General features: G+C 46.0%; 1 protein-coding gene across 3 annotated transcripts in view; it reads right to left on the bottom strand.

Annotated features, from left to right (window-relative positions):
- The window catches only part of LOC119161165 (acyl-CoA Delta-9 desaturase), a 167,186-nt gene that overhangs the window by 44,046 nt on the left and 99,433 nt on the right, over positions 1-23,707 (bottom strand). For 2 of the 3 annotated variants that reach the window (XM_037413517.2, XM_037413518.2), the window contains exon 2: positions 18,142-18,324. In XM_037413517.2, coding sequence (XP_037269414.1) covers positions 18,142-18,324 — 183 coding nt within the window. Of the gene's footprint in view, positions 1-564; positions 797-18,141; positions 18,325-23,707 lie in introns of those variants that run through there. The other variant, XM_037413519.2, reaches the window with a different exon arrangement.

The following is a 23,707-nucleotide window of genomic DNA, read 5'->3' as shown; positions in this document are numbered from 1 at the left end:
CAGACCTCGCAACGTGATTTGGTCAGCCATCACCTTACTAGGTCACGACTTTAAGCACAGACTGTTCCCACTAAAAATCATACAGAATAAATTTTCGAGGTGGTAGTACACTTCTGCAGCCTCTCGTTGGGGCAGTGATTCTCACACGACTAAGTGCAAGTGTGGGAAACTAAAACCTTGGTTCTGCAAAGTAGATGACCACATGCAGCCATCGCGCGCTGGCAGGTCCGCGTAGTCCTCAGCGAGTGCATCTTAAACTGCTTAAAGTACCGATTAAAGTGGCGTACATTGGGATCACCATATATCTCGGTCACAGGAGGTTCTCGAGAACTTGCGTCCCTTTACACCCGGCCACCGTTTATGTCCCACAAAAATATACAGACGAGGGCCCCAAAGTGCGAGTCGGCAAGGAAAACCTCGGAGTCCTCGTTGTACTAGGCAGCTACCCGCAGCGCTTCCACCATAGCACGTCAGGGGTACAGAGCGCTTAAAATTGGGCCCCTAAATCCAACGGTATTGAGCTTACGTTAACACGCATTGATGCCGAAAGCGGCGTAACCTTACCGACATCTTCGAAGCAAGACGTGCGTCTATCCGAGATAGATGTCGAACTGAAGCTGAAGAAGCTCAGTTCAAGAGTTCGGGGCTCAGATGGCTGGTGTCGGTGAGACCAGAGTGTCGTCGTGTTAGTCCAAGAGTGGAGTGGGATAGTGGTCAGCGTGTCCACCACTGTGCCTGTCTCTAGCGTGCGCACTCGGCGATGACAAGGGAGCACTGCGATACGCTCACGTTTGATACGCGTTAACATATTTGGCGGAGGAGTTCTTAATTGAGGAAAAAAAGAAGAAATATACGGAACCGACCAGTACCCCCTACAAGTGCGCAAGCTAGCACGCGCCAAACGCTCACCACGTGACCTTTCCACTCTCGGCCCTCGTACCTGCTAACATCCCCCTCCTCCTTTCCAACCCTCAGCTCATTGGCAGTTATCGAGTGTCAGCGCTGCGAAATTCGCCGCTAAGCTTCCTTGGCGATGGAAACAAGGGAGAGAGTAGAAGCTGGAGGTAAATCGGAGAGAGTTTAGTCGAAAGTGATAGGATTAAGGGAAGAAAGGGAGAAGAGACACGGCCGGGCAGGGTGAGGAGGTGGAGACGGAAGACGAGTAACGACAGGGAACAGATCATAGCAATAGCGTGGCAATAGCTGAGGATAGGCTGACCGCGTCTATCCTCGTCGAACACATGAACATAAATTCGCCATTCATGGCGTGAGGACAACCCTTCATAACCAAGACTCTAACAGAGTTCCTGGCCCATGCCATTTGCCGAGTAGTGGAAACCAGGGTAATGAGCCGTGTCTACTGACGCAGTTGTACCACGTAAATGAATGCGATCACCGTGTTCCACGTCCAATTTCCCATTCGCTTGTAACAGCAAATCCTGAGCGGAGCGTATAGGCTCCGCCGTTTGTTGCAACGACGCATCGTGCTTCCTCTCCATAGTTGCACTGAGGCAATGAGAAGGCAATGACAACATGTTCTTCTATTGTCACTGCTAGTCGTAAAGGAGTGATAATGACAATGTGGAGCAATTTATTAGACGTGACAGCCTAATTGCTTAATAAAAGGGGAGTAAAACAGGAGGAAAGCGTTTTCCTCTCATAAATTCGTCATCCCTGCTCTTTCCCGTCTCTCTTCGTGGCAGTCTTTTATTACCACTCTCCATCTCGGAGAAGCATCTTTTACCATAACGCGACCCATGACGCGAAGACGATCATCCTTATGCTCTATGAGCGCCACGGTGGAGGTAGAAGTCGGCTGCGATGTAACGTTTACTTGTTGTTACGAGAACATTCCATCCACCTCCTCCCGACGATATCGCGCTAGCGTGCTCTTTGCTACAGAGCATGCAAACTGGACGCGTGCAAGCGGTTTCAGATCTGTAGATGGTCGCGCGATGACCGGCCGACTTTGACCGCCATCGGGCGCCCTCTGACGTGTGACGGTCGCGGAGCTTCTAAAGACCAGCGGCGGTAGGCCGGGAGTTCGGCGTCTCGCAACAATAGTCTCCTCCTCCTCTGAGGATGGTGGGAAGCGAAGGCTGCGCGGCTACGTGACTGATGTGAGAGTGCGTGGATGCGTAAGGATAAAAAAAGTAAACAACGCGTGATCGTGGCGGAGTGTGAGCCAGCTAGCTTAGTGTCAGAGGCGTTTGTTTTAGTGACTCTGTGAAGTATTGAGCCCAAACAACTATTTCTTTATTTTGCCATCTCGTATATTTTTTTATGCTTGGAGGAAAATTGGTGGAATAAAGTTGGATGAGGAAGAACATGAAAAGTTCATCATATATCGCTGATGACGGCGCGCGTGTGAGTTATGACAGAAACAAAAACAAAAGGAAAAGAGGAGCGGGTGAATGAGGGGGTACAACTTGCAGGCACGAGAGGGGGTCGTGGGGGGGGGGGGCAGTCTGCTGGCTCCCCTCGATACCTTCCGCTCTAGCCCACATCACTACACTTTTCCTCGTGCTCTCGGCGTGCGGCTTTTTCCTTTTCCGAGAGGTGTATCAGCTGGCTTCTTGCGCCAGGGACACGCGAATGACGCGTGGCCGTGCTTGGCGCTTCTTCGTCGGCGCCCGGAATCAATGAGATGCGGCCTTGCTGCGGCCTGCCGAAGCAAGGGAAAAAACAAAACGCGCTTGGGGCGCGCGCGCGCCGTGCGACGAGAGGAAGGAGCGAGCGGACACACACGCGCCACGCGTCCGCCCTTCTGTCGTTAACGTAGTGGCGATACCCAGGTGCGAACGCAGCAACAACAGGCTGTTGCGTGACGCGGGAGAACGCTTCCGAAGGGTCGGAGAAGGATAATGCCATAGCGTTACGATACGTCGCTCAGCGCGCCCTTGATTAGTCGCCGTGGTGACGACTTCGAGACAGCGCGTGTGTGCCTCTGTAGTCGCTCGGCGTCGGTCACGTACTCATCCGGCAGGATCTTAGTAATCGTTTGGGAGCTCCAGGAGAACGGGTTGCTGAGAGTACTTGTCCTGTTTTTTGTTATTCTGAGTCAGCCCTACAATATGTCTGTTAATTAGGAACCCTTTAAAAGAGCGAGCACCTGTGCGTCAAATGTTCATTTGTAGTTTTGCGGTTAAGCCGTGATTTGTGTGCCAGAGCTGTGAATAAGTTCAAAAGAAAGGTTAGCCCAGCGGCTTCGTAACACAGGATGGTATACAAACGCTGCAGCGTCCAAACGTGGAACGCATAATTCGGTGTCAAGTTCGCAGCAGGTTATCTGCGAACACCAACCCAGACATCTTGCGCCGCCTCTTCTGAATCGGGATGACACTCACAAAAGCTTACGCGGTTTGCATTAGAATGTGTGGCACGCAACTGTTCGCTACTCCTGCTTCGCCGACAACACTGCTTATTGCTTCCTGTAGCATTGTTCACGTTATGGCGTTCAACTTCACTGTAATAAAGCCGGGCTATAGTCCGTTTTCAAAAGCGAAGATGCTGGGATCTTCGCGCAGAACGAGCACATGAATGCATACTTCAAGTACAAAGATATTCGCGACCGTCACCGTTGATAAACCTTGTGCGCGTTCTCACTTGTGCAAAACACTATTTTGTCTTTTTCTACCTTATTCCGATTTTGTCCTCTTCTACCTGAGCAGGGTGGTAAGACGGACGTGTGTGCGTGCCTTTGCTTGCTTTTTTCTACCGGCACAATGATGACACGAAGCAACATTAAGCAGCTTTATTATATATGTACGGCTCGTAACGCTTGCATTGTTTTACTACGTATTATTTTCGACATATATCAGGCATATATACCCAAGAGATTTACGTAAGATGCACGCGTAGTGGTGACAAATGCTAGCACAAAACTTTGCCTAAGCTTTTCTAAAGCTGCCTATTGCATAGCGGACACTAACAATGCATACGCTCTCGGTAATACACGGTTTAAGGACAGAACGCGCATTACAGAAAAAAAAAACAATTTATCTATCACCTTGCTCTCTCGGAGTCGCATTTCGCATTCTGAAGCCATGATTGCGAATTACGTCATCTATCAAGAGTTTTGAAGTTGATCTATAGATCAACTTCAATGTGATGAAAAAATTCCTTGCATGAAAAAAGAAAAAAAAATTCGCAGGATTTATACACATGCCAATTTTCATTGGAAGCGCTATCTCTAGCTGTGAAAGGACAAGTTGGCAACGAGCAATTTTTTAAAGAAAATGCTGGAAGCAAGTATTTATGAATTTCTCAGAAAGAAAGCTTCATAGTTGCTCAGATTTAGTTCATAGTGCTCAGATTTGTGTTTGTGCTCAGATATGTTTATGAGAGACGCCGTAGTGGAGGGCTCCGGAAATTTTGACTACGTGGGGTTCTTTAACGTGCACCCACATCTGAGCACACGGGCCTACAACATTACCGCCTCCACCGGAAATGCAGCCGCCGCAGCCGGGATTCGAGCCCGCGCAGCCGAGTACCTTAGCCAATAGGCCACCGCGGCAGGGCTCCATCGGAAATGCAGCCGCCGCAGCTGGTATTATGCTCACGCCTGTAGTACATTGTAGCAATCATACATCGCACACCGTGCCTGAGGCCATGCCGTGCCTGAGCAGCGGGGTGTTCGCTTGGCTCGCGCTTCAAGTTAGTTGCGTAAGACCCTATAATTATGTGTGGCGCAATCGCAGAGTCGTGATAGCATAATTACTGCGTTAGCAGAACAAAATACAAAGTATGTAGATTCAAGGCTCGTAAAAGCAAATATTTCATTCATCTAATACCCCTCTCATTCGGGAAGCCACGGTCTCCTTTAACTCCCTCGTCTTTACGCTAACGGAGATGACGTTCGTGTCACACGGTCTACCTAACGGCAAAAAAGTTAAATGTAGCGGTTCGCAAAAGGAGTTCAGTGATACCAGTTGGCCGTGTTATTGAGTACTCTCGTATCTATAGTAATCCCTAGCTACGAAAAAAACTCCAAACACAAAACAGCTGCACTAAGAACATTAATGAATTTTATAAATAGTACAAGTCATTTCACAACATAATCTGCAAATAACGTGCGTTTAACGGATTATTCTACTTCAACTGTATCAAAGTCATATTCTACCCCGGCAGCCGTGCTGGCAGCACATGTGAACTAAAGTAATCAATAATGTAATGTAACTTTTAGGGACTTTATAGCAAACTGCTGTGAACCCATCCGCATCAAGAGCTCGATGGACTGTATACGTGAGGCGCGTGCTTATCAGATATTGAAAAGGACAACGTGATCTAGCTGGCAGCGCAATTTCAAAGAAATCGGTGACAACTTGCAGTGTGGGAGAAAGAGCGCACGTAAACGCCTACTAAAACAAACTTACAGTGTTTGCAGACCTCCTGTCAATATTACTGCCAGCATACTTGCAGGCACATGTTTCTGCGATTAAAACCAAGCCAGTTTTGTTATAGCGATTTGCATAAATTAGTTTTACACTTATAGCTACAAATACTTTAGCATGATCATAGACGCACGATCTTGCATGCAGACGTAAGCGCCAATGGATCCTTTGTGGTTTCTGCGGAAAGCTCGTCCATTTGCCGCGTGTCATGACCACAATCTATCTCCATCAAACTCCCTAATCGAGATTGAGGTCTAGGGAGTTTAGCGGAGTTGGGTAGTGGCCGTGTGGCAGGGTATAAGAATTTTCACTCTTACGCCAATTCATTACAACTTTAGATTTTAGAAATGCTGCGTCGTGTACAGAGGCGCCTATGAAATCAAGAGTTTGATGAAAGCTCGTCTGGTCGAGATTGATCGCAGTCGATGGTAAAACAGGTGCCGACGAAAAAAATTGAAAGGAATAAAAAAGGCTTTCCAATTCCCATACGGAAGCGTCTTTTTTTTCTTTTTTTTGTTGGTGTTTGTATTATCTCTACGTTGTACTTACACCGTACAAGAGAGCCTCAAATGCGTATTCGTGAAAGTTCCAATATTGTAAGGCTTTTTAGGCGTGATTAGAGCGTACTCCCTTAGTATGCGTTAGTATGCGGTAAAATAATGGAGAAATTTTGCACACGTGGTTAGCTGTGACAAACGAGGCATCATGCGTCGTTCGAAAAGATGGTCGAAGCCACGGGTGCATTAAACACACACACAATGCCAAGTAATTTGTTACGTTTTGATTCTTCGCCACCAAGCCACAGCGAAAGGAAACTCCTGCTGCTCGCGTGCGTCGCGTTGATTTACGTCCGGGGGACTGCGGCGCAAGGACAGAGATAAAGGCAGAACGAGAATGTCACGTCGTGCTGGTTGGCCGACGAGAGATAACTAAGACTCGTATGAGCAGCCAGTGAACAATGGAGGCGCTTATTGAACGTGACAAGCACAGCATAAAAAAAAGGAAAAGCGAAATGTATTGTCTTGCGGCTACTTCATTACTCTTTCCCTCTATGACTACTTTTTTTGTTCATTCTCATTTCTTGCTGAGCCCTTTGTTTCTGAGCCTGGCCTACTCTCCATACAACTGTGTGCGTCGCTTGCATAAATCTATAATCAACAATGCTTGTACTGCTGATTCTTGGTACTCCTGTCTAGGTTGTTGCTTTCGTTAGTCAAATTTTCCTCGGTTGTGTAATAAATCGTTTCAATACTATTGGCAAATCAGCAGCAGCCAGTGATAAGACCATTCACAAAATTTTCGCCACTTCCCCCGTGCTTCTATCGTGTTTTTCACTGATTTCGTGACTGAACAGGGTTCTCCACATAAACCTGTTCTGACACTTGTCAAAAGCTCTCAGGGTTCGCTTTTCCAGCGTTTCATTTCAAATGTATATTGTCATATGAACTTGGCCTTTGCCACTGAGTGCGCGTTGTAATTAAAAATATAAGCAATAAAAAATGTACTAGTTAGAGTGAGTTCGTGTTGTATGCGGACATTCCGCATCGTACCAAATGCTTTGTGAGCGTGGGCTTTGGACCCAGCTGAAACCCGAGCTTTCAGCGCTTTCTCACTGAAACTGCAATGCTTCGGTATGCCTTTCATTTGATCTCCACCTGCACAGAATGCAATGTGAATGAGACAAACAAACATGCGAAATGAGAAGATTCACTAAGTGGTGAAAAAAAAAAAAAACAGCGACCTAAGGAGCCACCATTAGGTCAACAGTCGGGGAAACACCCCTTCCCAGAACCACGATCACCCATGCCTTACGTAAGATAATATACAGTTTGCTCTAATCTGACACTGGATTTGGTAATGTTTTTTTTCCCTTGCTATAGCAATTAAGTGTCCTACAGGGCTCCGGTCCGATATCCTTCGTATGAATGGCCCACATAATTATAAAATTTGCAGGTTCGATTATTAGCGGTGGTAGGTTATCTTTTTGCCCACTTTTATTTCTTGATATTTGTTTTATACTTACTCCTAATAACATTCCCTATACTTTTTTCGGCATCGTCGTCTGTTCCAGTTCATATTGTGTCTAACAATGAAAAACGAGTCCTCACTATTCCCCTTCTCTCCTTCACACACAGCATTAAAGCAGAACGTTTTCCTCTTATCGCAAAACTAAAATATCAGGCAGCTGTGTTCGTTCCAATTCACACCCCCGCTTTCAATATGCACGCAAATGGAAACGTCAAACCGAGATAGATTGAAAGATCCGGCTGCTGTAACGACGAAATACTGCCTTGCAGCAAAATAAGGTGGCCACACTGGTGCAAATGAAAAAGTGGAATGCAGTACATATTTTCGTCTACGGCATCTTTTATGCGGCGTGAGTGCTAGTTGCTCCAACTTAGCGCTAGTGAAAGATATAGAGAATTGGAGAAAAACTGACAGAGACAGAGGGGGGGGGGGGATCATGTGCGGGTTAAATGAGCTCTCTATTCTTGTCACGATATACTGATATTGAAATGAGAGAGTGGGGTTCTTCCGTGGTCAATTAATTCGCAAGAAGGTCGCGTTTGGTGAATGGCGAGCGATAAGAGATAAATGAATACACATTATGTATCTTATCGATATCAATTTAACACAACAATATCAATGTTATATACTGTGCTTCTTTAACGGCTCGTCTATCATATTTCGTTATATCGTTCGTTTTGCGTTCTTATTCCGGCTTCATTACAGATGTGTTATCCTCCAATTTTCGAATCATAAGACCAAGTGCATATAAAATGCGTGCACCATTTGGCTCAAGCATATCACTGAAACGCGTGTTTGTCATGGCTTGACCGGGTACCTGCCATTTGCGTTTCAACCAATATTCTCTTCCTGTGAAAAACTTGAACCATTCGATAGCGTGGTCACTGCCTCTGTAGTCATAAAATGTGGGCTCTAAGCGTGGGCATTCGTTCACTTACCCGTGCCCAATCAAAACAAAAGTATTTTCTTTATGTTCTCGCAAAGTACCAATGACTCCATGTGGCTTGTGTCCATAAATAAAAGCATTCTCAAGAGGCTGACGACTACACTAATTTTAGTTTCCTGGTCAGACTTGGATTTCACGTAATAAATTGCCTATCCACAGACACTGCTTTGAAACCTTCGATGGGGTCTTTTATGTCGTTTTCACTCTAAGGAAAACTTCAACCTTTTGTGGCGTACTCATGCTACAAAACTATAATAGCCACCCTCTTGGCACGCCTCATCTCCACGCCTCTCGCCCTGTTTGATGTTACGAACTACCTGCATGCCGTCATTGCACCGCAGCACTCTTGAGAGGAAACTACCGACAGCCGAGTTTTTTAAAGACAGGAAACGCGAAAAATTCCCACGTGGAAGAAATATACCGCAAAGGGTGCAACTGCTTTTCACAGTGTCCCACGCCGCCGAACGGCCAGTTGCCGTGACATACGCAACACTTGCGCCATTTTCGGTGCTTAACCTCTGAGCAATCACGGAGGCTAAAACAGAAACTGGAAACCAAAGGAAGAGAGAAAAACAGCAACGAGGGATAGCCAGAAACTCAGGAAGTAAGGTGAGTATGTGAAAGATAAAATAAAAAGGCAACTCCAGCAGTTGCTTTCAGACTGGTTTCCGCAACTTTTCATACGATATGAGCATACTGAACACTGATGCCTCCCCCCCCCCCCCTGTCGTATATTGCTTATGTTCTCTGCACAGAGCAAACCTTGAGAGCAAGCAGCATTGCGAACTTTCGACAACTGCACTACGGCCGCGGTACAGAGCTCAGCGTGCGCGTTTTGGCGATTACAGTATGGCGGGAGGTCGAGACGCTGTTACGCCATAGCGCACACACTGTACTCTATACACATCGACAAACGAAACAGGCTGGAAGATACAAAAAAAAAACGAGGTCAAAAGAGGAGATTCCTATCTAACACGATCTCGAATACTTCAATACTTTCAATACTGGCTTAAAAAAAATAAAATCAGTCAAAACTTTCGTGAAGCAGCTCCCAGGTACAAGCGTGAGAAAATAAGTCCGTTGGAAATGAAGCCAGAGAGGATAAAGTGGTAAACAGTGTTGCCTGCCGACAGGTCGCGTGATGCAAGACATCAATAATCAGCCCAGACGGTGAAGTCACCCGCTGCATTGCTTCCCGAATGATAAACAATGCGAAGGAGATGCGGTGTACGTGATATCCTCGCACCATGAATCACACCTTCGTGCCGGCTTCGGATGACGAGCAGCTATACTTCGTTGTATAATTCAACAGCGCCTTCCTAGTAAGGGGTTCTAGAAAGAAACGGCAGTCTGACAAATCATTGTCTCTTCACGTGAACGTTGACCGCAATGTTTCGTTTGCTAACGTTTTGTTAGTAGGCATTCATGTTAAACACAAGCAAAGTGGGGTATTAGGCTAGTTGGCTCTTCGTGGTTTAAAAAATTCGCTACATTTACTGCGAAACAAAGTTAGAGAAAAGACACTAAATTATTGCCTACTTCGTTTCGTGCATTCTCACAAACTTTGTATTTCGCAGTAACTGCAGCGCACTTTCATAGTTATGCGGAACACATTCTTATGAGCGAGGTCACAATTAATTTTTCTTTGCTTTCAACTTCACTTTTCGGAAAAGGAAATGTAATTCGAGGTTTGGAAACCGAGTTGCACTGCAGAACAATTAGTCATAACCTATTTGAAGTACTATCACAACTGATACGCCGCTTCTGATTGTCGAGAACACTGTACTGTATAGGTGATTATGTATCCCCATTAGATAGTAAAAAGTGATCATACAATACTGAATATGTTGCTACTAATTACAGGGTAAACAAGTAGCAAAAGATCTGTGTGCAAGGGCATGCAGCTCTCCGTCTCCCCCCCCCCCCCGTTTTTTTGAAATTTTAATAAAAAAAGTTTATGACTGATAAATTAATATTAGACAACTTTATTGTCATAAATTTACCTATCATATGTTCATTGTTTTCAAAGAAGATAATGGTAAAAGCTAATCTATTGAATTTCGTGCCACAACTTCAGCATCTGAACACCAGTGATTCGTCCCAGTTTTCTTTTTTTTTCGTATCTTGGCCGTAGTAACCGTCTCATCTTTACATAAACTGTTCGTGTTTAGTCTGTCACTCCCTTAGAACGTAATGCAAACCATTTTTTATGAATAAAGAACTGATCGAAGCCCTCCGTAACATCCTAAATATTTATCACGTCCCGCCGAGTGTCTGCACGAGCCTCAGGCAATGGCGTCTCCCATTTCTTCATGTAATTTTTTTTTTGCTTCATGAAAGTCTTTTCGCAGCAAAAGTCTGCTTTGCTAATCTCAAAGGGACCACTTTGCAATACGCAAAAAAGCAGTTTTTGTTCTTGAGTGTGCAGATGTGTTCCCTCGCCATTCTAAACACTCTAAGAAAAAAAAAAGAACGTTTGAGTTTCTCTGTTCGATGCTTGCTCGAGCACACTCGAGCGAAAACAAATAATTTTCTCAAGTACTGACTTGCCACGTTCAATGACCTCCGAACAAGGTTCACGTGTGTCTTTAATAGAGTCATGTAAGTGGCAAGTAAGGTCTTGTGAAAAAAAGTGAAATGACCTTTTTTTGTAGAGTGTACAGTGTCAACACGTGACCTTGGGCTCAACAGCGGAACACTGTGCCCGAGAATTATAACTACGGATAAGAGCCAGGAAAGTAAATTGCGTGCACCGCGATAAATGGGCAGCCGAAATCGACATTGCCGCCGTCTATCAACCAACTGCGATTGTCATGCGACAGTGCGTATATACTTCACGGCGTGGCTCCGAAAAAAATTTCCGGCCGTCGGACGCACTTGTTTCCTCCTTCCTCGAGCCATAAATTCGGCGCCGCCGCATTTTCTTCGCTCTGGTGGCACGTCTTTGCTAAGACAAAACGGCCCTGCATACCGTCGGCGCACGTCTAATATGCCAGGCTGGACGGTCGGTGTTTACTCTATAGCTCTGTTTTTTTTATTTCCTGCTAGTGGAAGCGCCAAGGCCGGTGCGTTCGTATGGTTGCATCGAAGTTGAGGCGAGCTAATCACTACGACGAGGAAAAAGAACTCTACCATACCAGCCGAGAGGGGGAAGAAGGAAAAATGACGTCAAGCGATTTCGGAGGGGGTGGAGAGGTGGCGTACCGAGGGCAGGAAGACCCTTGGTTCTCGATAAGGTACGCGGTGCTTGCTCGCTGATGGATCGGCAAACATCGGGAGAGAAGAGAAGCCAGTGAAAAGGACCACCTCCTACACTTTGCTCGTTGTTTTCTAATGCGATTATTAAAGAGAAAAGAAGAGAAAACTGAGCCCCGTAACTGTCTGCATTAGAGTGCGACACCTCAACAGTCACTCACGAGGGATGGGGATAAGGAGGGATTAAAAGGATAGGAATAAAAGTATAGAAATAGAGAGAGGAAGGAGAGAGCGAAGCGCAGGGACAGAGAACGACGGAAATAAACAGAAGATAGAAAAGATGGACACGGTCGCAGAAGTCTGAGGATGGGGCATCACTCAGCGAGAACTCTTGTCGGCGGCAGGAGATGGCGTAGGGCGAGCCAGTCGACCAGAGTGGCGCCCTACGCCATCTCCTGCCGCCGACAAGAGTTCTCGCTGAGTGGTTCTCGCTAAGTCTCGCTGAGTGGTCGGAGTTTGCGGGGGCACAACCGGTCGGCACGAAATCAAAAGAGCCAGAAGACAAATGCGTCTTTTTAGTTGGTTTTTAGGCTATTGCAGCAGAAGTGGGTCCAATTCTAATTGCTCTGATGGAAAGCCATTCATTCCGTGATTACGTTGTATAGTCTTCATTCATAACCACTTTAGTTGTAAAAAAAAAATGAGATGCTCATTTCATCACCGGAAGAAACGGTTGACACTTAATACCAGTGGCGTGTACGTGCTCAGTATATCGAGTGTTCTAACAGCGCTGTTTTACTGTAAAGTAAATACGCGATCACCCCACGTCATGGCTGGTACGTAGCTCTTTCCTGAAAGGGCTAATAGAAGAAGCCTTGCAGACCTCAAGTAACCACTTTGAAAGGAAAAAACAAACAAACTTCAATGCCAACCACGACGGTACGGTATTACCATATTTACAGTAGAGTAAGCTGTCCCGCCAAAATGTTCCATTAATGTGACCAGAGCACAGAAAACAGTCTATTCAGTGCTCGACTGGACAGGAGACGAGAGTGGCCCCCTCATGCATTTTGAAACAGTTGTGCACAATTGATTTCCTAGCTTTCGGCGTTGCAACGATTCCAGAACCTGTCAACCTGCCGGCACACCACTTAATTGGCCACCACACTTTCGGCAAGTGGATCAGTCTCTAGCTCATATGAAGAAGCACTAAACCTGTAGTCTGTTGGGAATGGTTGAGTGTACTTGAACTGGTTATAGCACATTACAATACAGATAAAATGGCCGAGTGGGCCGACAGAAGAGGACAGAGCACCTTAAATCACGTGCCACTGTTTGCTCAACGAAGTATAAAACACAGGTTGTGCCACGTGAAACCATCGTTGTTTACTCGATACCACTCTCATGTGGTAAGAGGTACATTGGCCAGACGGGGCGCTGCCGCAGTGACGAGCACTTCGGCAAGCAACATCTGCGCCTGAGAAGAAACGCTCGAGCACATTATATGCCATTGCCCAGCATACCAGTCTGAACGACGTATTATGAAAGCCAAGCTCTGTGAGCTGGATTCACGGCCGCTTACAGAAGAGAAGATGCTGGGACCTTGGCCGGCGGCTTCCCAAACGTGCAAAGCCACGAAAGCCCTCATGTACTTCTTAAGGACCACCAGACTTCACGACCGCTTGTGAAAGATGAGTGTGAGACCGTGCTGTGTAGTCTCGAGCTGACTATTTACCTTCTATTCATCTTCTTTTCTGTTTTTTTCCTTTCTATTATTCTCCCTTTCCCCCACCACAAGTGTAGAGTAGCCAACCGAGCCAAGCTTGGTTAACCTCCCTGCCTTTCCTCTCTATTTTTTTCTCTCTCTCTTTAATGAAAGGCTAAAAACAGCACCATTGCAATATGTACAAAGCAATCCAGGGGCACATTTGATTCCACTGCCGCGATCGTGGATGTTCCCCTATCTTAGATCAAGGTGAAGTGGTAAAAATGCACCCGTCACAAATAACTCTAGAAAAAACAAAGCGCCCCTTCGCTGGCTTTATCTGAACATCAAATAAGCTTCCTTAATCAGGCGAACTGTCTATGAATCTTTGGCCTGTGATGTCACGATAGTGGGGTCTAATCTTGGCGATGCGTGCGGGAGTTTTTTTCTTTATGATTGTACAAGTCTACACATTTGATGCTATTTGTGAATGAACCTCAGTTGGAAGTTCGCGCTCTGTCCGCTAATGTCGGTTTGCTCGGCTGTTTATTTTTCACTGTAATGCGCTATATAAGTTCAAGTACGACAAGCCAACTCGCCCATTCTTCAATACTTTTCGTTTAATGTCTCTTGAATTAAACGTCTGTGGCGTGCTCTGCAGTTCGAGTTTCATCATACCCCACAACCCACAGCCACTTTCATTATCTCACACACACACGCGCGCATATATATATATATATATATATATATATATATATATATATATATATATATATATATATATATATATATATATATATATATATATATATATATATATATATATATATATATATATATATATGGCCTTCATCAGGAATCCTGATGAAGGCCAGTCTCTAGGCCGAAACGTCGAAATAAACCACGTTGTGACCGCTCACGGGAGATCTACTGGAATATATATATATATATATATATATATATATATATATATATATATATATATATATATATATATATATATGAATGTGCACTGCTTTTGCTATGGGGTAGGGAGAAGTATGACGATTCGCCGATTCGCATGCCAGTAATGATGCACCAGGAGGAAAATGTTCAACCGCCTATTGCCACCTTGCGAAAAGAGTTGTTATGAATGCGCGCTGACTAGAAAAAACTGTTGTTAAGTGGATTACCCGTCAGTTTAGTTAGCCGCGGAGAACTTGATGCTAATGGGTGGCTGTTCATCTGTAAGCGAGTTAGCACGTACGAGAGTCGCTGAGAAAAGTAGACGTGCGCGAACTTCATGCCTGTCCGGAAGGGTTGAGCCGAACGTGTTCGCTCTCCACGTGAAGCACCGAGTCGACCCGTTATGCAATCCGCCCGTTTCTCCTCCTCTGCTCTTCTTTTGCGTACATTTGGCGGGCCGTCTCGGTCACACAGCCTGCCGCCCGAAGGAAATGACTGTGCGCGCAAGCTGGTTTCCTGGGAGTATCCTGCTCTCGAATATAGGTCAAGTTTAGGAAGATTACGCCGCATCATTTTCTTTCTTTTGTTAGCCTCCAGGGCGTTTTTTTTTTTCTGGCGTTTCCTTCTCTGGCCATCGCAGCAAGTGCGACGGTCAGACAATGCCCCGTTTCGTTCTTCACCGCGGCGAAGACGTGACGACATGTTTGGTGCATCGTTCACGCCAAGATGGCCATGCTGTGCCACATTCAATGGACATTTTAGCGCATCTGATTGATGTAAACGCCGTCAATGCGCTTGTGGGACGTGGTACGAGCTAGGGAGCAAGTGAGCCCTTAATGGTGAAATGCACGGAGCAAAAACGTGCTTCGGCTTGTTTAAAACAAAAGTGGTGCCCACTGCGTGCATACCCACGTTCTATGGGATAGTATCGTCGTCGTGGGCTCATGCATTGGTGAGACGTGTTCTCATTGGTGCAAGCAACGCATAGACAGTCTACGCGGAACTCGTCCGAATAATGAAAGTCGTATTTATGACGTCGGTGCGACGCGTCGCCGCTTCACGTCACCAAGAGCAATTATAACAGCATAATTTTCATTTAGTGTTTAAATCTACGGAAAACTCAACGTCTCTTTCACTGAGCACCTCTAGTTGCGCGATAAGACCACCCCGGCTAGATCTAGGCGTTCGGATCAGCCGCCATATTATTGGAACTGAAAAATAAGTCGGTGTCGTTTTTGACTTCGATGCTTACTTCTCAAAGCTGTCTGTTTAGCCCTCTACGGTGAGTACTCCAAAACACCGATGCAGGGGCAGGTGAAGGATCATGGACGGTACAATACGGCGTATGATCCACCGTGTGAATGCCGTTCCGCGGCTTGTGGCATATGTATGTGGCGGTGATTTAGGACATATGGGAGGAACGAGAACAGTGCGTTGGCTTCTGTCAGCACATGTGCGCTGGAAAACACCCCGCGTCCTTCTCAACAATTAAAATACAGATAGCTTTGCTCGCCGCGGCTTTGTCTTTGAACAAGATTGCAAACACTCCGCACGTGTCAGCGTCATTAACAGCGCCTCCGATCGCTCGTGATAGCACGAGCTAGTCCTAGATTGCTTATCCTTCTTTCGCCAGTATATATATGACCAACATCGCGGGTCCTCACTTTGGAAGGGATCTAGATTCTGCTTTTCGAAAATGGCGAGCTTTCGACGCAACCATTGTGAGCGATGTCATGCCGCGAAAAAAAAAAAAAAACTGCTGCGAAGATTGTTCATGTCGCAGTCAGCGGCCGTGGTCGGAGTGTTTGGAGCGGCAAAAAACAAAACAAAAAAGAAACAGCTGGAGCCGATAGAACTTCAGGCTAGGAGGCTTGGATCCCACTTGCACTCGCATGCTGGTCCAATGATGGCTCGTGAGACGTGTGACACCGAGTGGCGAAAACCGTTGGTTACTTTTTTTGTCCCTCTAATCAAGACCTCCGAGGCATTTGCCTGTATTGCGCTCACAGAGGCATGGTATAGATTCGCGACAATTCGCGTTCGACAGAGAATCATTGCTAATGCTCGAAAGTGGTGTTTAATTAAAGTGCGTCATTTCTGGAAGGCGCTGCCAGACCTATTGCGAGAGCCAGAGGTGTGATGCGAGGGCGTTCGCAGGTGAAAAGCGACGCTGGACATTTCGAGAACCGGCTCGTGCGCTTCGTTTTCATGTTTGCTCTTCACATCAAGGGCGCATCGAGAAATCTAATTACATATTTCAACGTGTTACATATTAGCACAATAAATAAGTCGCGCTGACTATAATAAATGCTCCGTGGTGAGCTCCGGCTTGATTGCAAACGGCGTCCAGCGAGGTCTACAGCTCTGAGGCGTCAGTGCCCGCGTGTTGTCTCGATATGTTTATCACTCGCGATGGCATGCAGCTTTGTTAGCTATCTTTGTGTAAAACAAAGAAAAGCTGTCCAAAGTTTTTTTGTTTGTAATTCTTCTTGAGCATACAACGACTCCCAGGCACAGATGTCGAGGCGCTCTATGTGGGCGGTGCATAAGCTCTGCACCCTCGTTCGTCCCATGTGTCCTGAACCAGTGTGCTCCATGTCAGAGTGCACGGCGCAGCACGTCGGATCGGAGGCAGAGTCGATACTGTTTTGAGTGCTTTAGGCTTGCTGAAAAAATAGTGCTGCTATGATAAAGGACACCTTTTCTTCCCAGTGTTGTGGATGCTAAAGAACTAAAACGCATGCCTGCGAACACACCAAAAATGGCATAAAATTTTATAAATAATTGTCTCATTTGCGTGACAGAAATAAATAATGTTTTGTGTATTATTATAACAAACCAGTTAAGGTACGTTTAGGGTAAAGTGAAATTAGTGTTCACTTTGCAAGAACGTTTGTCTTTCTTTTAAATTTCCTTTCTTTTTTTCTTCCTTGCGTCACTCAACATATTCTGAACGTCTGTTTCTTCAGAGTCAACATCGTGTCCCTGACGTGTGGTGGTTCGTGTGCAGCCAAATAGTTGTCGCTAGATAGTTCAAGAAAAAAAAAGTACACAAAATGTCACATTGAAATTTACGCTGAACAGTCAAAACTGTGTCTCTCTAAAGCATTCATATTTTTCTTACACCGTTTTCTTTTTGACTGCGAGAAGACGGTACGTGACCTGGTATTAAAGTCGGCTGCAAGATGCCGTACTGCCAGCAGAATAACACGAAAGTGTCGAAGCTTTACCTCCGTTGTCTTGCTTTTGTGCCAAGATTAGCTGTCCCCGAGTCTACAATGATGACGCAATGGTAGCCCCGCCTCGGTGGTCTAGTGGCTAAGGTACTCGGCTGCTGACTCGCAGGTCGCTGGATTTAATCCCGGCTGCGGCGGCTGCATTTCCTATGGAGGCAGAAATGTTGTAGGCCCGTGTGCCCAGATTCGGGTGCACGCTAAAGAACACTAGGTGGTCGAAATTTCCGGAGCCCTCAACTACGGCGTCTCTCACATTCATATGAAAGTTTTGAGACGTTAAACCCCACATATCAATCAAGATGCAGTGGTAGAAGCGTGCGGAGACTATGCGAAAACGCCAGGGGAAGGACGCATGTGCCTTGCCATCATGACAAACGAGGAAGGGAGTATGTGGCGAAGGGTGACATCATGCGTCAACGTGATGTTACGTGAACGTCGATACAGTCGTCACACCCAGACACTCCGTGCCGTCGCATTCAAGCCACGTAAAGAGACTTACAAACAACGCTGCAATTTTTTAGGATGCTTTTTCCGTCGACTAAAGGATGTACGTGCGACAGCTGATATTAAAATTCCATGTTGGCAATCTATAGCTAATGGGACAAACGAACTCTTTTAAGTGTGCAAATAAGTTTTTTTGTACGAAAAGATTTTAGAACAAGGTGAAAAATAGAAACATTGAGTGCTGCTCACCTCGTGGTCCAGCAGTTCTGACTTGCTGAGCGACACGTACTCGGTCTGCTTGATGAGGTCCATGGCGTCTATGAGATCCAGGTCCCGCTTGCGCAGTCCCGTCTTGCCATTGAGCGACAGCATGTCAGCCGGTGTGGTCGCGGCAGTCTTCTCCATCTTGATGTCGTTGTTCATGGCTGACCACTGCACACAGAAAAGAAAATAGGCAAAGAAACGTTAGCCAGCTCGCTGAAATACGAGAGGTACTAGGTGCGATTCCCAAAGCCACCTGTTTCTATTTCCAGTGGGGAGAGAGATACCCCAACCTGAAAAGTGCCTCCACTCAGAGACATGGATACTTTTCTAGAGCGTGTCGGTTCTCCTTTGAGCTTATCTAGTATTGTTCACTCTCCCAACCACTCCCTCCCACCCACGAAGCTGCTCCGCACGTCGTTCTGGTTTGTGAAACTAACCGTGTTTTCTAACTTCAAACCACTATCGAAAAGAGAGCGAGTGATCTAATCTTCAGTGTATCACCAAATCTGGCGGCGTAAATGAGCATGCCGAGGTCACCCCCAGTCCCAAAGTCAGCTGAAAAATGCGCTCCAAAACTCCCTAGGAGAAATTTCAGAGGCTAGTCCGTATTTGGGCGGCGAGTACAGCGGTTCGGAGAAAGCACGAGGGTGGTGGACACTACGTGAATTCGCCGAATAGTTTTTATGGCTTCAATCATCTTCGTGATTTTGCACATCGGCATTTTTTTTTTAAGTTTACAAAGGCGCTATAAATGCAGCCCTTCGCAATTACTCTGCATCTGCGCACTCTCTTTTGCAATCGCTTTGAAATGTAAGCCATAATCGCAAATTAATCGTATTTGATGCTTTCATGCGTGAGTATGTTTTCATGATAACTCAGGAGTCGTATAGCGCCAAACTTCTATAAAGTAATTTTTTTAGAGCTTGGGGTCAACCTGCACGCCATCGCTTCACGCGAGATTTCCAGCTTTTGTTATCACGCGCGCTATGCTCCAGTTCCGCTGCAGCGATGACTCTGAACAGGGAAAAAAATAAGATGCTTTGAGAGCTTCGCTGACGCCTTCGAATGGATGCTGAATACAGTCGTATCTACTAACTTTTACTTGTTCTTTCTTCTTTTTTTTACGCGCCAGCGTTCGTGCTATAAGATGTGCTGCTCTAATGTCATTTGCAAGCATCTCTAAGGGGTTGGCGGCAAAGACTTGAATGAAGAGAGCCACGTTTAACGACCACAACAGTGTACCACAAACACGTGGGGGACATAGGAAGCATTCGTACAGCAAGAAGAAAACAAAGGGTCACCTTACACACTTTAAAGGCACAACAATCGTTTTTGGCCTTATTTCGACACATCTAAATGTTGAGCAAGAACGCCATGGCCAAAACCTTATAAATGTTAGAAGGCGGCCTTAGGAGAAGTAGATGAACAAAGAACGTCGCTGAAGCTCAAGTTTAGACAAGGGCGCATCTGCTCGTTAAGACAACGAGACAACGACTTCTCCAAGGGCATCTGGTGTTCAAAGATTTCTCGAAAGTTCAAGCCACCCTCTCCCCATGAATTTTAACCATAATTTGACCTCGTACATGAAAAGCGGTGCTGCATCTGCGTTATCAATGCCTGTCAGTTATTGAAAACATAGTGTAAGTCCCAATTTCTCGTTGATTGATATGATTCAACATTGATTGATATGTAGAATTTAACGTCCTAAAACGACCATTTGATTATGAGAGACGCCGTAGTGGAGGGCTGCGGAAATTTCGACCTCTTGGGGTTCTGTAACGTGCACCCAAATCTGAGCACACGGGCCTACAACGTTTCCGCTTCCATAGGAAATGCAGCCGCTGCAGCCGGGAGGAAGGTACTCCAGGATTAAGGTACTGCAGCTGGGATTAAGGTTAGTAACTAAGGTACTCGTCTGCTGACCTGCGGGTCAGCAGCCGAGTACCTTAGCCACTAGACCACCGCGGTGGGGCAAATGTTTCAACATTCCACACTTCTGCGCAGAAAGAAAAATCGTGCTATTGAAGTGCAGCCTCAGAGACTAATGGAGTCTAGCATGTGGCCATGAACACAAACGTTTCAACGACGTAAAAAAGAAAAAAAGAAAAATGAAAAGGACCAGTAGGAATACACTCACGCAATACGAAAAATCTAGATATTCCCGTTTCTGAAGTCTGTAACTTGCCTCTCACGTTTCGTCATTACGTGCAACTGGTGGGCTCAGTAACGGGAAGCAATTTGGAATACCTCTTATATAAGGACGTTCCCGACAGATGTGAGCCACGGAGTGAGAGCTATAGCCTATCGAAGAGCGCAGCAAACGGACAATATTTAAATAATTGAGGCATCTCACATCTTCGAGCACGTCACAGCAAGGTATCCCCCGAGAAACAATGAGCCGCACACACACGGTCAAGCAGTCACAGGCTGCCGCTGCTACCGTTCATGTCCGTACACATTCTCACTGTGGAGCCCCACTGGTGGTGGTGGTGGTAGTGGTTCATGAGGAAAAGGAAGAAGGCACCTAATTTCTGTCTGCCTACAGGCGACACGGCAGTGCGAAAGGAAATGGGAGGTAAGGGGGGGGGGGTGCCAAGCATGGACAGGTGCGCACGCGTGTAGTGGCAGAAGGACTGGATGCGATGGTCTTTCTCCTACATCGGCAGTGCAACAACAGGGACCGCGGCCAATGCGGAAAAGGTTGGTATTGGGGTTCGCCGCCTGTGTGTGTGTTCTCGAGGTGGAAGGAGGAGGATGAGGGAAGATGTTGCAGAATAGAAGGAGGGGCGATTCTTTGAGCAGCCACAGCGGCTGCGCGCTTGGCCTAGACCTCTATGGCGAAAATTCGGCGATCGCCCTTGGAACGCCGGACTGCTTCTTCCCATGCGGGGCCTCCGGCGGACAATAATTGGAGTCGCTCATGCGGACCGTGCCCTGCGGTGGTTCCTCTCAGACACGCGCTCTGATTTTTGCTTTGCCTTTTTTTTCTTATTTTCGCCCCCAATGCGCCTCGCCGAAGAAAAAAAAAAAGAGGGACACGAGGCGCTAGTTCACAGGCAAATTCTCGCTCGCCGTCCACGTGTGCAATGTTGCCGAGTCGTGCGCGCTACAAACGTGGTTCCCTCCGTGCATCGCCGTAGTTTTACGCTTAATAAATATATTACTATTGAAACTACCACGTCCTGCTGCCTCAAATGATGTGAGCGTGCCACCACAGTGCCATCCTTCGTCAAGACGTGTGACTGGTTAATTAACCTTGTTCTATGTAAAAGTTATACTCTCCTTTGCTTTTTTTACATTTCTTTGTTTTTCTTTTTGTATGTGTGTAGGGTAGCCAAGCAGACACTTTTATGGTGAGCCTGTCTGTCTTTCCATTGATAATCAAGCCAGCTCAAATGTTTTGCTCTTCGAACACCAGTATAAATTTCTGCTGTTTCCCGCATCATCGGTACGAATAGCAGTATAAGAAAGCTCGAGGTTCGACACGTCGAAAGACCGCGCACACGTTTCTTTCAACAGATTGCACTGAATTCCACTCGTATTGATGTAAGAAAAGCATCGGTCGCTTTTTCCAATATTCAGATTGGCCACCTTCTTCTGTCTCCCAGCAGAACTTGTGGATGCGTTATGCATTCGGCACATCACTACTCCGAGCACCGAATTTAAATAAAAGATTGCGTAGTGGCTTCTCATTGAGACCGATTCTTCCATGCCATTGCAGTGACTAACCTCGTAGCTAAGTTTACTTGCGGTGTGCCATCTACAGAGTTAAGATTCGCCACAGCGTACTGATTCACTGAACGCCAACACTGCGCAGCCGTGACAGCATTACTTCTTGTCTTTCTTTGTCCTCATCCCCTCCCTCCTACACCACCCCCCCAAAAAATAGAAAAACGATCGGTGTTTTGTGAACTGAAACTCCTAGAAAGTTACTGGCTTTTCTACAAAACACGCTCAAGCGAAGACAGCGGCCGCAGAAAACATTTGTACAAAATGTTTTTTTTTTCAACTTCTACCACGAACTGTTGAATGGGCCTTTTTCAGGTCCAGTGGGGTCGCTGAAATTGAAACGGGAAGTCATTGGCTTCCAAAGTTGTCCTAGGAACATCAGCGGAGAATCTCGAGGGCCTGGTATTTTTCGTGGCAACTTGGAAATGTCATCACCCAGTGACCCTCAAAAAACATGGCCAGCATCACGTCACCGCCACGTTCCGAGACCAGGCAAAAATAACTCTCATGTCATTTATGTATTTACGGTCTATAAGTGAGGATACTGTACGAAGTGTTTTCTTTTTGTTCAGTGCATTTTTTTCTGCCGCCTGTTTCGCAGAATCGTACGAGGAGAAGGAATGACAGCGCGCGCTTTCATGCAGTTGAACTCTGGGATGCGATAAAGAAAAAGAAACGCTAAGCAAAAAGAAAAAAATCTTCGCTCTGAAATAAGAAAAAAATAATACAAATAATTATAATAAAAATAAAATAATAAAAATATAATAAAACGTGCTGCTTTTACAACCGCGGGAACTTTCGTAAAGCCATAGCCGAGTTTTAACGTCACTCTGAAGTTTACGCATGGATTCATGGCCGCGACGTCTAAACACTATTTTAGCAGCGTCCAGACGCTCTTGCTGCCTTGCAATGGCCCAAATAAGGCAGAGTTTTTATAAGTGAACTGCAAGACGTTTAGGTATCGGCAGCCCGATTTGAGCGAGAATGGCAAAAATGAAGCTTGGTTTTCCTCGTGCTGTTTCTTTTGACTTATTTTCTTTTCGCCATATCCTGTCCCTCAGTAGTTATGACGTAGGGCTACTTAGCACATGACTGTGGATTCAATTACATCCTCAGAGGCCGCATTATGATGGCACTGGAACGCAATAAACACTCTTTTACCGCCCGGCGAATGCACGTCGAACAACTTTCTGATGATCAAACGAGTCTCAAGTCGTGTCACTTCAACGTACATCATAAAGCAGTTCGTGGTTTTCGCGCGAAAATTCCAGAGCAACAGCTGGTGCTGTGCGCTTTCTGTGCGCATTAATTTGGACGTAGTGGCTGTCATGCAAGCGCAGCCTCGGTAATAGTGTTTCCACGTGCACGTCGATTTCCTCCGTCTAAGTGAGCTTATGTTCCCTTTGTGTGCACGCTTGTGTGTCGTGAGTCCCATCAGCATAGAAAGTGCTAGTGTGCAAGAGTTAACTATGAATAGACATCAGCTGCCGCGGCCTGCCGACTGAATAATAAGAAAGATGCTAAGCAGCCCCCGTTTGCTCAAACTGCTAGGGTGGCTCCGCTCGCAAAGTGTACAAAGCAGCAAGTTCGCTGGTAACATTAGTGCGGACTAGAAACGCACATTGGTTGAGTTATAGTGTTCGTGCTTTTGACGTGCCTCATTGTTTTAATTATATGGAACGTAACCCTGGGCCTCACTAAACTTTGTTCTTCTTCGCTTTAAATTAAAGGCTAAAATATAACCCGATTCGGTTACATCGCTTTTGTAAATCTTTATGACCATCCACAGCATATTGAATCGAGCTGGATGGGATCTTATTGT

The sequence above is a fragment of the Rhipicephalus microplus genome, chromosome X (genome assembly GCF_043290135.1).
Source record: "Rhipicephalus microplus isolate Deutch F79 chromosome X, USDA_Rmic, whole genome shotgun sequence".
Classification (NCBI taxonomy): Eukaryota; Metazoa; Arthropoda; class Arachnida; order Ixodida; family Ixodidae; genus Rhipicephalus; species Rhipicephalus microplus.
This window is presented reverse-complemented; position numbering and strand designations above follow the sequence as displayed.